The 14,237-nt window shown below is 37.9% G+C and overlaps 1 protein-coding gene across 2 annotated transcripts in view; it reads left to right on the top strand.

Annotated features, from left to right (window-relative positions):
- Nucleotides 1-13,965, top strand: part of G2E3 (G2/M-phase specific E3 ubiquitin protein ligase) — a 46,144-nt gene extending 32,179 nt beyond the window's left edge. For both annotated transcript variants that reach the window (XM_053697940.1, XM_053697939.1), the window contains 7 exons: nt 93-217; nt 841-931; nt 1,171-1,484; nt 1,977-2,158; nt 2,961-3,133; nt 10,077-10,285; nt 11,390-13,965. In XM_053697940.1, the coding sequence (XP_053553915.1) occupies nt 93-217; nt 841-931; nt 1,171-1,484; nt 1,977-2,158; nt 2,961-3,133; nt 10,077-10,285; nt 11,390-11,613 (1,318 nt within the window). In that variant the 3' untranslated portion in view covers nt 11,614-13,965. The remainder of the gene's footprint in view (nt 1-92; nt 218-840; nt 932-1,170; nt 1,485-1,976; nt 2,159-2,960; nt 3,134-10,076; nt 10,286-11,389) is intronic.
- The last annotated feature ends 272 nt before the right edge of the window (nt 13,966-14,237 follow it).

Here is a 14,237-nt window from a genome sequence, read left to right as displayed (position 1 = left end):
ACACTGCTTATAAAATAGGATTACTACTTCTACTAAATCCAGATATTCTTGAAACAATTCTTTTTTTTTTTTTTTTTTTTTTTTTTTTGCAGTGAGTGGGAGATTTTCCTGTGCCAGTGCTGTGGGTCCAGCGGCACTCACCGTGCCTGTTCCTCTCTTCAGCAGTTGGTGCAAAGCTGGGAATGTTCAGAGTGCCAGAGTATTGTCTACACTCCAGGTAACGGCTTTCTCATCCACCCACTACACTTATCTAACTTGCTTTATCAAATTAGGAAAGAAATATTATGCAATCTCCCCTTTTTTTTTTTTTTTTTTGCTTAATACATTTTAGAAAATATATGTAATTTATATAATCTGTCATTTTTGTTATGTTTATTGAAAGAAAAAATACACCAGTGTTTAGTTCAACATAAAACTTAAAATCAGATAATCCTTTATTGTCAATATCAACAAATGTATCCACTATCTATAACTTTTTATAATATATAAATAGTTCAGATGGTAGGAAAGAAAAAAGTCCCTGCTTTCTGCAACCTTCCACGACTATGGATTTTGCCATGGAATAGAAAATACAAATTCGATCATGTCACTTGTCAAAGCTGTTTAAGTTATAATTTAAGCCACTATAAGTATTTGTGCTAGTTGACTTGATAACGATCAGATGGAAAATAGTAGATGGGAGAAGAGTCTACAAATGGATGATCAGAAATAGTTTTGTCACACTGTTCTACCTGCTCCTTGCCCTTATTTCCTTCTGTCATTGTTTGATTTGTAGATGGTATTACGTTAGACTTAGTCTTCATACGTTTGACACTGTAATTTTATCTGTTGCTTGAACAGGAAAAGATAAGAGATCTCATCTTGGTGTTGAGCAGCCATCTCCTAAATGCCCCAGACCATCGACAAGCCCTAGGAGCAAGGTTCAGTTTCGGTTAGTATGAGTGTTTGGGGCTGCTTAAAATGATTTGTTCTCCATTTTGAAAAAGTTTTATACAAAGCCTGCAATAGTTTGTTTATATATCCTTGAGTCCTGTTTAAATAGGTCGGCAGTCCATTTCCGATTGTAACTGCTGTTGATAGATATTTGAAAGCTACTGCTTAATATAGATGTCTCCCAATTTGATTCTAGTCAGTTTGTCAAATAACACTGCTATACTTTGTGTCGTTCAGTCAGATACAGCCACGTATCATGCCACTTGTCGATATCCTGCAGGAGCTCCGACAGCAGATCAACAGAGATTCAGTTTGCACACTGTGTGTAAAAAAGCGATCATTTTGGAGCACTTCTGTTAAAGGGTTCCGCAAGGGCAGTTTCTCTCCCTCCCGCACTCTCCAGGTGAAGTTCACAGAGAGCAACCCAAGAGATGCGAACTTGCCACAGCAAATGCCAGTAGCTGAGTTTTTTAAGCTGTTGCTAAGTACATTAGAGAATTCTTCTCTGTTTGAGGGATCTGAACACAAGAATATTTCATTAAACTTAGACGGTGAGTGCGCTTTCTGTAGATCCCCCTTTCTAAATAAAATTATGCTGAATGTTTTTTCTACTCTTCTATGGTGTCTTACAGTGTGTATGTATGTGTGTTTGTGTTAGTTTTTTTTTCTTTTTTTCCCCCCTTGGACTAGTTGACTATTCTTGACTTGCTCTTTACCATGTTCGTATCCATGTAGAGGGTCACAAGAATGTTTATTCAAAATGTTTTTTTCTTTAGTTTGTGTGGATTTGCTGGCAACATTTTAAAGGTGGTAATGAAGATTGCATGGTCCTCCCTTTTTTTTTTTTTTAATAAATAAATATTTCAGTGCTAGCAGTTTTATACGGGCTGTTGACTATATGCATTAACAAATTAAAACAAATGTTGTGACTCTTCCTTTTGTTATTTATGACATTCTGTAGTGAATGTGAAGCATGATGCACTGGCAGTAGAGGGTAAATTATTTAATGGGATTTTTAATATCTGTTTCATGTAAACCTACAGCACAGAGTGATAACTTGTACTATGAAGCCGGCAGAATGATTGCAGTATCTCTGGTTCATGGAGGGCCAGCTCCGGGCTTCTTCTCCCACACGCTTTTCTCCTGCCTTGCCAATGAGCCCCAGCACGTACAGCCAGTGTTAGAAGACGTGGCTGATCCCAATGTAGCACAGGCTATATTAACGGTATGGAATAGTATGTAGTGATTGTACCAGTATGCATCCATAAATACATTTCATGCACCTCCTAATCACGGGTGCTGCCATTATGGAACCTAGGTTACACTACATATATCTAAAGGAGATTTGCTGCACATGTGCAAACAGATCAGCATTGGAATGTAGTGTAAGATGGGTAACATGGTCCCACTCATGACTTGAAGGAGGTAGGGAATAACCTCAATATTCCTGCTTATAAAATGTATTTTTAGTGTTTAATATCGCTTTCATTTTAGTTTTTCTTACTGGTTTTGTTAGCGTGTGTCTTGGGTCAACCTGAAGACTTCACGAAAGTTAGTGTTAATTTAAAAAGAAATAAAATGTTATAGATTTATATTATTCTGCAGTATTAATCAAAGTTCTAGTCACACCTGCAAATTAATCACAACAATTTATACATTCATAGCCCTAGAAAGGATTGTTAATTGAGCTAATGTGATTAGGGAAATATGCGCCTGACACTGGTACGCTTTTCATATCTTGGGGTGTAATCCTTTAAAAAAAAGTTTTGTTTAGTACACTTTGGTTCTAGCAAGAACTGTTTCAAAAATATGGCACTGCTTTTTGTTTACCTGTTTATATCAGACACTGATCCAGTTGATACACTGTATCTTCATCAGGGGATTACACTATAAAAGCATCACTTGTACATACATTTGCAATTGCACAGAATTATTCATAATAAAATCTTTTTGCATAAAGTATTTGAATGACTGTTTAGGAAGGTTTAGTGGAACTGTCTGTAGACCTTTCTCCACTCTCTCCGCAGATCCAGTCCTGCCGCACCATTGCAAAACTAAAGTCTGTAATTATCAATTACTTGGACTATTTGCTGGAAACCGATAATCTTCAACTTGTGCAAAGCGTAAGTGACAAGTTTTTACTTATCAAGCAAATACTGGCTCATCACGTCATCCGCAGGGTTCAAGCACCATTAGAAAGGTGAGACATGAAATGATGTTTCTTTGCTGCCAGTTAGAGCTTGTAGATTTATTTATTTTTTGCCTTTTATACGATTTTTCACTCTTAAAGGGCCATTATAGTGAAAAACTTCATACTCTAAGTTGTTCATTTTGCCACTAGTAAATCTGCAATGCTTTGTATTTGGGATATAAAGAGCAGTTTAAAGCTTTATTTAAAAAAAAAAAAAAAAAAACTTAGAAAATGCTGGACTGGGCTGATATCACAGTATGAGTTTATTCTGCTCTTTATATTCTGAAATTATATGATTTACTAAAGTGCAAATGCTTCAGATGCAGTTAAAGGGACAGTATACACCAATTTTCATATAACTGCATGTAATAGACACTACTATAAAGAAGAATATGCACAGATACTGATCTAAAAATCCCGTAAAAACTTACTTAGACATTTCCAGTTTAGCATGACTGATGAGGCTAGGCTGGGACACCCAGTGATAGGGACTGGGAAAACATGCAGAGCAGACTCCCCCCCCCTTCGCTGCATATGAAAAGATAGGTTATACAAACAAGAGCATCTAAAACATTAGGGTTTGTTAGGAGTCTGAAAATCAGCACAATGTTTTTTTGTAAAAATTTAGTTTTGTGTTTTTTTAAAAAAAAAACGCTTTCAGATGGGCTAAATAAATGGATCATCTACAAAACATTTATGCAAAGAAAAATCTAGTGTACAATGTCCCTTTTTTAAATACCAGCAAAGAATTGACACTATCACACTGTGTAAAGTTGATCATTTTTAACTGCTGCCTTCAGATTTAACCCTTTAAGGACACAGCTTTCAGTTTGCTCAATTGTTTTATGACGGAAAAATTCCGTCATATGTCCTTAAGAGGTTAAATATTTTTGGGGGCATGATAGCTTTCATTTATTTTCTTCAAACATTGCATTTTGATTCATTATCAAGAATGGGCAACTCTGCTCATACAGTTTTTCTTCTTAAATGGAAAGAGTCCACAGCTGCATTAATTACTTTTGGGAATACAGAACCTGGCCACCAGGAGGAGGCAAAGACACCCCAGTCAAAGGCTTAAATACTCCTCCCACTTCCCTCACCCCCCCCCCCCACTCATTCTTTGCCTTTCGTCCCAGGAGGTTGGATTTGTATTATTGTATGTGCATATGTGTTTTAGATATGTTATGTATGCTGATAAATTTATTGTTTCCTTTCATTATATGCAGTTAAGGAATTTGGATTAATCTTTGCAGGCATTCATATTTGAGGTTTGGGAGATAGCCTAGTGCATTTCCCATATATACACTAAGTTTCATATGTATACATATTCATACATGTACCATTTAAAAAAATATATATATATATATGTAACATCTATGAATTAGTTCTCTATAACAGATTTATTGGTCTGCATTTTCCTGTGTTTTTTATCTTAGTATCATTAGCTGTTCCCCTTTTATAAAGGTAATTGAGGCAAGAGAGGGTGTGTTTTATTCTCCAATGGGTTACTTGTGACATGTATAAATTTATGTAACACCTGAGAGCACCTAAGATCTATGATTACGGCTATGTCTTGTCGAAACGCGTAAGACCGGCTTTCCTGCTCTTCTTATCTTACCTTGATGCCCATGTATTTTTAAACATTCGAATAAAGTCTACAGTGTTTTATCTTGGGATTCCTGTTTTTGGATTATATTTTTCCTTTTAAGTAATCCTGTCAGTCTCTCAGTGAGGGCTTAGATGAAAGTGAGAGTCTTTCTGCGAAACCATCCCGACTTATGTTAACCGCTCCTCAATAAATCGGCGTTGTCTAATTTTGCTCCGCTGCCTGCTTTCTTCTCTCAAGTCCATGGCGGAGGTGATGCTACTATCCATCACACTTGAAAGGCCGTGTTCCTGTTCCACGGCGTAGATTCCAGTAAGATCGTTTCATTTTACTTTATTTCTGAATGTACTGTAATGTGAATGTTTTCCAGAGGCTACCACCACCTTGCGGGCCTAACTTAACATAAGGGTCTCAGTGAGGCTTTTTAGTATCTTGGAATTGAGGGTTAATATCTCCTGAGGGGGGTTTATAATCATGTTTATGTGATTGAAACTGCTTATGTGTGATGTTTTATTTGATATATTTCAGCTGTTTTCTGTATAATGCAGCTTTGTACTTAAAATGGAACAGGTGTACACATAAAATAAAGATTTTTTTTTTTCCCGGGCCCACATGTGGTGCTCTGCGGTTCCTTGCAATTTTCATAGAGACGGTTGCTTTAATATACATAGCACTGTCTATTACCAGCAAGGTTAACATGATACTTAGATCATTTCTGACACAGAAATAAGAGGATTTAAAGTGACAGTAACGTGTTTTTTTTTTAGTAAAACATTACACTCCTTTTTTTCTGAACTTCTCCTCCTTTTATGGCGTTTGCTGTTTGGGAGTAGGTTGACAATGATCACTTTATGCTACAAACCTATAGGGTTCACGAAATGTTTGGGCACACATGCAATGCCCTGCGCTTCCTTGCATACTCCGTCCTGAGTCTTTCTCTGCATATCATGCATCTAGGGTTTTCCCATGTGGGAACTAACCTTACTAGAGTAATTCATTTCACCTTAGCATAGGTGTAATCTATCCTAGTACGTCCTGTGAGTCATACGGAATGGAAGAGTCCATATTCCCTATACTTAATGAAAAGGTGGATCTACAGGATGTTTCCCATGTCCGACTTAGCTAAGGAGCAGTCATTACCTAGGGTGAAAAAGAGTAGTTCCCAACTTTAGCTAAGAAAACTACTTTCCTTGTTTGAGACTAGTTAGATTCTCAAGGGTTATCACAAAGATTGGGAAAGGGATGTACACCAAGGTTTACAATGGCTTACAACTGTGTACTTTCTACCGCCCTTAGCGGTCGGCATTTTGGTTTGATGCGTTGTTTGATACTTTAAGTCCGACACTCTCCTGTATAAAATCCGGGATAGGATAAAGGCTGGCAATTGACTAAGTTCCTTTATTAGACTGGGAGTGTAGGTTTCAGGTTTTTCTGTTTCAGATCTCTGAGCCTTATGGTTAAAGCCTTTCGATACAGATGTAAGTTCAAGTCTTTAAAGAAAAGGCCAGCTGTCGTAGTCTGATAGTTAACTTAGCTGTCTAGCAAGCGGAAGGTTTGCAGTTTGAAACCAGCTGCAGCTATTAGGATCCAATTAGCCTGCTGTTGAAGCAAGGACAGCATGAAGGACATGTCCCCAATCTGGGATTGGATTTTATAGGGGACAGAATTTTCAGTTTTTCATTCAGGCTTGGATTCGAGATGTTCAGAATCCCTGGACAATGGAAAATGTTTCAGGGATTCACAGTGGTCTGGTTCTGCTTTCAGATTTCTGCAGACCAGTTAAAGAGAGGCATTCTTACATTGTGTAACAAACCTCTTCTCCATTGGAGTACTTGGCCTGTTCGCATACAGGAACGGGGGCAGAATTCTTATTTAATTCCGTTTGGAATTCCCTAAGAGGGAGGGAACCTTCAGATCTGTCTTTGACTTCGAGATTCTAAGCTAAGTTTCTCAGAGTTCCCTTTTTCAGGATGGAAACTATTCGTACCATCCTTCCATTGATCTAGGAGGGTCAATTTATGACGACGGTGGATCTACAGGATACATATCTTTATGTTCCTATTCACAGAGATCGTCACAAGTTCTCGAGTGTTTGACTTTTCTGGGCAAACACTTTCTGGTCGTGACCTTCCTTTTCGGTCTGGCCACGGCACCCAGAATTTCGAAAAGGTTCTGGGGGTCTCTGCTGGCGGTTCTGAGACCGCAGGGCATTGCGATGGTGCATTATCTGGACAATATCTCTCTGGCATAGCTTAGTGGCTAGCACGGCTGCTTGGAACGCAGAAGGTTGAGAGTTTCAAATCCACCCCCAGATGCTGGTACTTTATTCTAATCTAGGCGTCATCTTGTCGGCAAACAAGATCCCATACCGACATTGTTCTATCTTTCCTGAGAACTCACGGGTGGAAAGTTAATCTGGAAGAGTTCTTTTATTTCCGAAGGCAAGGGTACCCTTCTTGGGGACTCTAATCGAATCTATATCCATGAGTTTTTTTTTTTTTTCTGGCAGCAGTCAGAAAATCAAAGATTCTGGATTACATGTCGAGCCCTTCAATCCACTCTTCAACCGTCAGTGGCTCAGGGCATGGAGGTGTTCGAATTGTTGGTGGCGGCTATGATTCTCATACCGTTTGCTTGGTTTCACTTCTGACATCTGCAGCAAAGCATGCTCAGGCAGTGGATTGGGAGTTAGATTTATCTACTCGAATAATCCTTGAACAAGAGATGAGGGACTTTCCTCAAAGATGTTGGTCTTTAGATCATCTATCCCAGTAGATTTTCTTTCACAGACCTTACTGGGTGACAGGGGACGCCAGTCTTTTGAGATGGGGAGATGTCTGGGACTCTTTAAGGGCCCAGGAAATATGGACTCAGAGTCTCTCCTTACCATCAATATCCTTGAGCTGAAGGCGATCTTCAATGTCCTTCAGGCCTGGCCTCAGTTGGCTTCGACCCAATTCATCAGATTCCAATAGGACAACATAACGACAGTGGATTACATCGTTCGTCAGGGAGGAACAGGAGTTCCTCAGCGATGGTCAGAGTAGCCAAGATGAGCCAGTAAGTAGAGGCTCATTCTTGCCATTTGTCAGCTATCCTCGTCCTAGGTGGGGACAACTGGGAAATTCCTTCCAGAAATGTTTTCCAAATTGATTCTCGAATCGGGTTGGCCGGAGTTGGATTTCACGGCATATCGCCAGAATGCCAAGTTCCCGAGCTCCAGGTCCAGGGACCCCCAGGCCGAGCTGATAGATGCCTTGGCAGTTCCTTGACCATTCTGCTTAGCATATCTATTTTCCCTGTTGGCTCTTCTCAGCCGGGTTATTGCTCAAATCCAACAGGAAAAGACATCAGTGATCCTTTTCGCTCCTGTGTGTCCTCGCAGGATTTGATATGCCGATCTGGTGGACATGTCATCCCTGCCACCTTGGAAACTTCTATTCGGGAAGTATCTTCTCATCTGGGACCCTTCCTTCACCCGAATCTAGTTTCTCTGCAACTGACTGTTTGGAGATTGAACGTTTACTCTTATCCATTCGGGGGTTTTCTGATTCGGTCATAGATACCTTATTTCAGGCACGCAAGAATGTAACTAGGAAAAATTTACCATAAGTCATGGTGCAATTATCTTTATCGGTGTGAATCCAAAGGCTACTCATGGGGTAGAGTTAGGATTCTCAGGATTCTGTCTTTTCTCCAAGGATTGGAGAAGGGTTTGCCAGCAAGTTCCTTTAAGGGACAGATCGCTGTTTTATCTATTTAGTTACATAAGAGTTTGGCAGATGTTCCAGATGTGCAACTTTATGTCATTCTCCGACTAGGTTCAGGCCTGTGTTTTAGACCATTTGCTCCTCCTTGGAGTTTGAATTTAGTTCTTAGAGTTCTTCAAGGGGTTCCGTTTGACCCTATGCATTCTATAGATATTAAGTTATCTTGAAAAGTTTTATTTCTGGTTGCTATTTCTTCTGCTCGAAGAGTATCTGAGCTTTCGGCATTACAATATAATTCTCCTTACCTTATTTTTCATTCGGATAAGGTGGTGTTTCGTACTAAACCTGGGTTTTTTCCTAAGGTTTTATCAAACAAGTATATTTATCAGGAGATTGTTGTTCCTTCCTTGTGTCCTAATCCTCCTTAGAAGGGAACGTCTGTTACATAATTTAGACGTAGTTCATGCTTTAAAGTTCTACTTACTAGTGACTAAGGATTTTCGACAATCATCTTCTTTGTTGGTTATTTTTTCAGGGAAACGTAGGGGTCAGAAAGCTACGGCTACCTCTTTCTTTTTGGCTGAAGAGTATCATCCGTTTGGCATCTGAGACTGCTGGATGGAAGCCTCCTGAACGAATTACGGCTCATTCCACTAGGGCAGTTTCATCATGGGCATTCAAAAAGGATGCTTTTGTTGAACAGATTTGCAAGGCTGCAACTTGGTCTTCTCTTCACACTTTTTCTAATTTTTTCAAATTTAATACTTTTTGCCTCGGCTGAGGCTGTTTTTGGGAGTAAGGTTCTTCAAGCAGTGGTGCCTTACGTTTAGGTTCCCTGTCTTGTCCCTCCCTGTTCATCTGTGTCCTATAGCTTTTGTATTGTATCCCACAAGTAAGGATGAAATCAGTGGACTCATCGTGTCTTAGAAAAGAAAATGTATGCTTACCCTTAGGGGTTTCGGCTGATGTTCCCTTCATTAGGGGGTGGGGGGTGAGAGTGGTTGGGGACCGTCTGTTGGGCGACGGTGTCTCCTGGAATACTGCTGGCTCAGTTGAGTCAGTTTTGCTGTGACTAGCTGCGATTCCGTGTCCTTGGGGCTTTTCCTTTTTAAAGAATTTTTCTCTGCTTCGAACGAGGCTTTTTTTTTTTTTTTTTTTTATTGGGTAGAGTTTCAGACTTGGTGCTCTCAGTATGGGGCCGCCTTTTGTACCCTCCCGTCTTGGCATTATGTGTCCTCTATAGCTTGGTTATTTGTCCAAAAGTAATGAATGAATCTGTGGACTCTCTTCATTTAAGAAGAAAAAACATAAATTATGCTTACCTGATAATTTCCTTTTCTTCTAAAGGAAAGAGTCCACAGCTCCCCACCCGTAATTTTATGTGGGTTGTCCTTATATTCTTTTGGCACCTTTCACCCTGATATTTCTTCTACTGTTCCTTGTTCCTCGGAAGAATGACTGGGGGATGAGGGGAGTGGGAAGAGTATTTAAACCTTTGGCTGGGGTGTCTTTGCCTCCTCCTGGTGGCCAGGTTCTGAATTCCCAAAAGTAATGAATGCAGCTGTAGACTCTTTCCATCAGAAGAGAAGAAAAGAAAATGATCAGGTAAGCATAATTTATGTTTTTGTTGTTTCAGCTTTAAGGAAGGTATGAAGACCCTTGGTGTGCTGGAGAAAATTCAAGCATATCCTAGTTCCTTTTGGAGCATCCTGTGTTTGAAGCCAGAGAAGCTTACTTCTAAAATTATGTTGGACCTCTTTACTATCAAATTTAATATACACATCTGCCCTGATAAGCGGAATGAAGTCACCAGCTTTTGGGCTGATTACCTGGAAGACTCAGAAGGTTAGCGTTTTATTACTTTACCTTTATTTCCCACTACCTATTGTTTTATAATAAATAAGATATAAAGAACCAAACAAATCAACTATATTTAACTTCCATTTTCTCACTCCTTCGATACATTTGAGAATAGATTGCGGTCTTTAACTTCTTGTTCCTATAGTCCTGTTGCAGTTACTTGCTACTTACTAAATATATTTTAGAAGCTTAGACGTGGTTATTCCCCGCTTTCCTTTAGTCATGGGTGCCGCCATGTTGAAATCTCTTATTACATTCCAGTGCTGACCTGTTTGCACATATGCAGCAACTCTTCTTCAGATACCTAGGTTCCATAATGGAAGCACCCATGACTAGAGGGAGATGCGTGAAATGTGTTTAGTGTCCCACATTTTGAATCCACATTTTTTTCTTTTGTGATTCAGATAGAGCATGCAATTTTAAGCAACTTTCTAATTGACTCATATTATCAAATTGTCTTCATTCTCTTGGTATATTTATTTGAAATGCAAGAATGTAAGTTTAGATGCTGGCCCATTTTTGGTGAACAAACTGGGTTGTTCTTGCTGATTGGTGAATTTATCCACCAACCAATAATCAAAGTGCTTTCCATGGTTCTAAACCAAAAAATAGCTTAGATGCCTTCTTTTTCAAATAAAGAAAGCAAGAGAACGAAGAAAAGTTGATAATCGGTGTAAATTAGAAAGTTGCTTAAAATTGCATGCTCTATCTGAATCACAAATTTGGGTTCAGTGTCCCTTTTAAGAGATCTTTAAATACATAACTTAAAGGGACAGTGAATCTCAAATGTACTGAATTGTAGAATAGCATTTTTTTTTTTTTAGTCTAATTCTTATTGAACAGTATTCTTTCACCGGTCGGCTGATTCTGTTTGTTTACTTTTTGGTTTGAAGGGTGTTTGTCTGCAGCAGAGTTTTGTCAGATTATAAAGACTGCCATACATTTAAAAAAATCTGGTTATCTTTCAAAGTAATTCAAAAATGCCATACTTTTTAACACATGCGCTTTTGCATATTTTCATAACTGGCCTTTTGAACTTCTAAAGTGCTTTGTGTGTGGTGGAATTGTACTGATAATTTTTTCTTGCAGAAGGGACAGCTGCCAATTCCCTAGAGGAGATTTTAAGATTTGCAACTGGACTGGATTCTATTCCGCCTGCAGGTTTTGAGCCACAGCCTTGCATCGAGTTTAGCAATGGCACTGTCCCAACCTCACGCAAATGGGCTAACTGTATTCACCTTCCTGTGTTCTCCAACTATTCAGAATTTCAGAGAAGTATGGACCAGGCTATTGGAGCTTCAAGAATAGCATAACCATTGGACATCTTTTTCAATGCACTAAGAGCATTTTAAAGCCCTAAATGCTGCTGTAATTTGCTCAGACTTATGTCTAATGACAAGCCATTGGAGTTTGGGATATTTTGGATATTACAAGATCCCAGAACAATGTTAAACACAAACAGTGCAATTTCCTTGGACACTTTCTTGTATCATTGGCGTAGACCTCTTTTTCACTTTCTCAGGAATAAGTAATGAATCTCTGTGGTGTGTGCTGAAGCCTTGCTCATGTTTGAATCACTGTAACGATGGAATGTGGGCTTCCACTTCAGATCAGTAAAACTTGATTGGTGTAAGAAGTTGTTGGAAAGTACTGCATTTCTTAATGATGCCTTTCTCAAGTGCCAAAATCCTAAGACAGATTCATATTTTACATGATTTCAGTATTCCATTTAAAATGAATCTGTAGCGAATATATATATATATTTTTTTTTTAACATAATTTCTTAAACAATTTAAACCAGAGTTGTTTTTGAGTGGTTCAATAAACAGACGTTGCTTTGTTTTGCTCATCTTTGAAGTTGCTGAAATGCCTTTATAAATGAGTTAAAATGAAATAATTTACCATATGAGGTTATTTTATCCGTGGCACTTGAGATCTGTGAGGTATGAGCAAAACCGGTCCTGAAGAGGCAACTTTAAAAGTTTGGATTTCTTAAAATAGTATTTTAATGCCTTTTCAAATCCGTTTACAGAAAAACTAAAAGTGGTGAGCTGTAACAATGTCCATATTTAATTCATGTCTTCTGTAGCAGAATAGACTAAGTAAATGAGAGAACGAATTGTTTTTTTGTTTGTTTTTTAATATGAAAAGGGGGTTTTCTGAATCTCATTCTGAATAAACACATTATAGTGAAACAAATTACATGCTCTTATTTGTTAATCACTAGCGACCCTCTGTGGGGTAAACACATAGGTAAAGTACCTTCAGGAGCTGCAGAGAACTGCTGGTCCAGAGCAGAAACTGCTGATAACCCAATCAGCAGAACTAGTTGCACAACTCGGCTCGGTGGCAGTTTTTACTCAATACATGCAGTTACTGAGCGGTACTTTAACTACTTTGCAGGGTTAAACACATAAAAAAATAAAAAATAAAAAAATCACTATAATGGCCCCTTTAACATATTTACTCTCTTTTGAGGATGCCCACTATTTTTTTTTTTTTTTTTTTTCTTTCTAATTTGTGTTCTGTGTGATGATGCAACCTTACTAGAGGAACTATCTGGTATGTTTCATGCAGTCTCATTCACAAACCATTTTATAATCCGTGTGAGATGAACCGGGAGAGCTGTGATAAATTTGTGTCTAAGCTACCAATCTGAATAAACAGATTGGCTTGTAATATATTTATATGTTCTGTTTTCAATGTGTGCTAACTTAATGTGAGTTTGGGTCTAGGGCAAATTCCTAGTGGAACCTATATAGGAGGTTTTCAATGTGTCATTTAAAAAAAAAAAAAACCTGAACTTGCTCTGACATACCGTATTTCTTGTACTGTATGATTTCTTGTGTTGTCTGATTTTATTTTTTAAGATGCTTAAAGTGAGTCTTAAAACCCTTTTTATTTTCGTCTGTTTTTGTTATATCTTGAAACATACTTTTACATTTTAGTTTTTGTTTAATAGTATGAGGGTACTTTTTTTTTTTTTTTTTTTAAAGATTTAGAGAACACGACAGAGGTACATAACCTATAACAATAAAAATATTGGGTTAGTTTATAAAGAATAAAAGACAGAGGTCTATCGTTTTCTTGTTCAACAGAAATGTATGGTCTTATTTGCAACATTTTGGCTAATATTTTCTTTAAGTTTGCATTAACAATCTTACCATAATTGATATGTGTATGTGTGTTTTTTTAACTCGAGGTCTGCTTAGACAAACTGATCTGCCATAGGATATTTATGTACTTGAATTTCATTTATCATAACATTTTTCCAGCCTCTGCTAAATATTATATTATGTACTACAATTTTCGTATGTTAAAATGTTTTAATGCACAAAAACTGTTTGTTCACCCATGATCTAATAAATTTAAGTGTGTCTCTAATTTGTGGTTTGTTTTCTCCAGGTTTGTGAAATCGTTGTTTCCTTAAAGTGCTGTTTTACTCTTAGAATTGTGAATAAAATACGTAAATGGACATGAAACCCCAACATCTAGATTGTAAGTTCCCACGGGAACAGGGCCCTCAATTCTCCCTGTATTTGTTTGTTAAACTTTGGTGTCTTTTATATTGTACTGTACTTTTATTTTTGTACCCATGGACAGCGCTGCGGAATCTGTTGGCGCTTTATAAATAAAAAATAATAATGTTTAAAGTTTCAGATAAAGCATATCATTTTAAAAGTTTCCAGTTTACTGCTATTAAAGGGACAATTAAGTCAAAATTAAACTTTCATGATTCAAATAGGGCACACAATTTTAAATAACTTTTCAAATTCACTTAATTATTTAAATGTGCAGTCATTTTATATGCACAGTCAGGCCCCAGCTCCTACTGAGCATGTGCAAGATTCACAGGATATATGTATAAAATCTACTCATTTGGCAGCAGTTTTGTAAGGATGATTAACAATGGTATACATTTGCCGAAACACTATAT

The sequence above is a fragment of the Bombina bombina genome, chromosome 1 (genome assembly GCF_027579735.1).
Source record: "Bombina bombina isolate aBomBom1 chromosome 1, aBomBom1.pri, whole genome shotgun sequence".
Lineage (NCBI taxonomy): Eukaryota > Metazoa > Chordata > Amphibia > Anura > Bombinatoridae > Bombina > Bombina bombina.
This window is presented reverse-complemented; position numbering and strand designations above follow the sequence as displayed.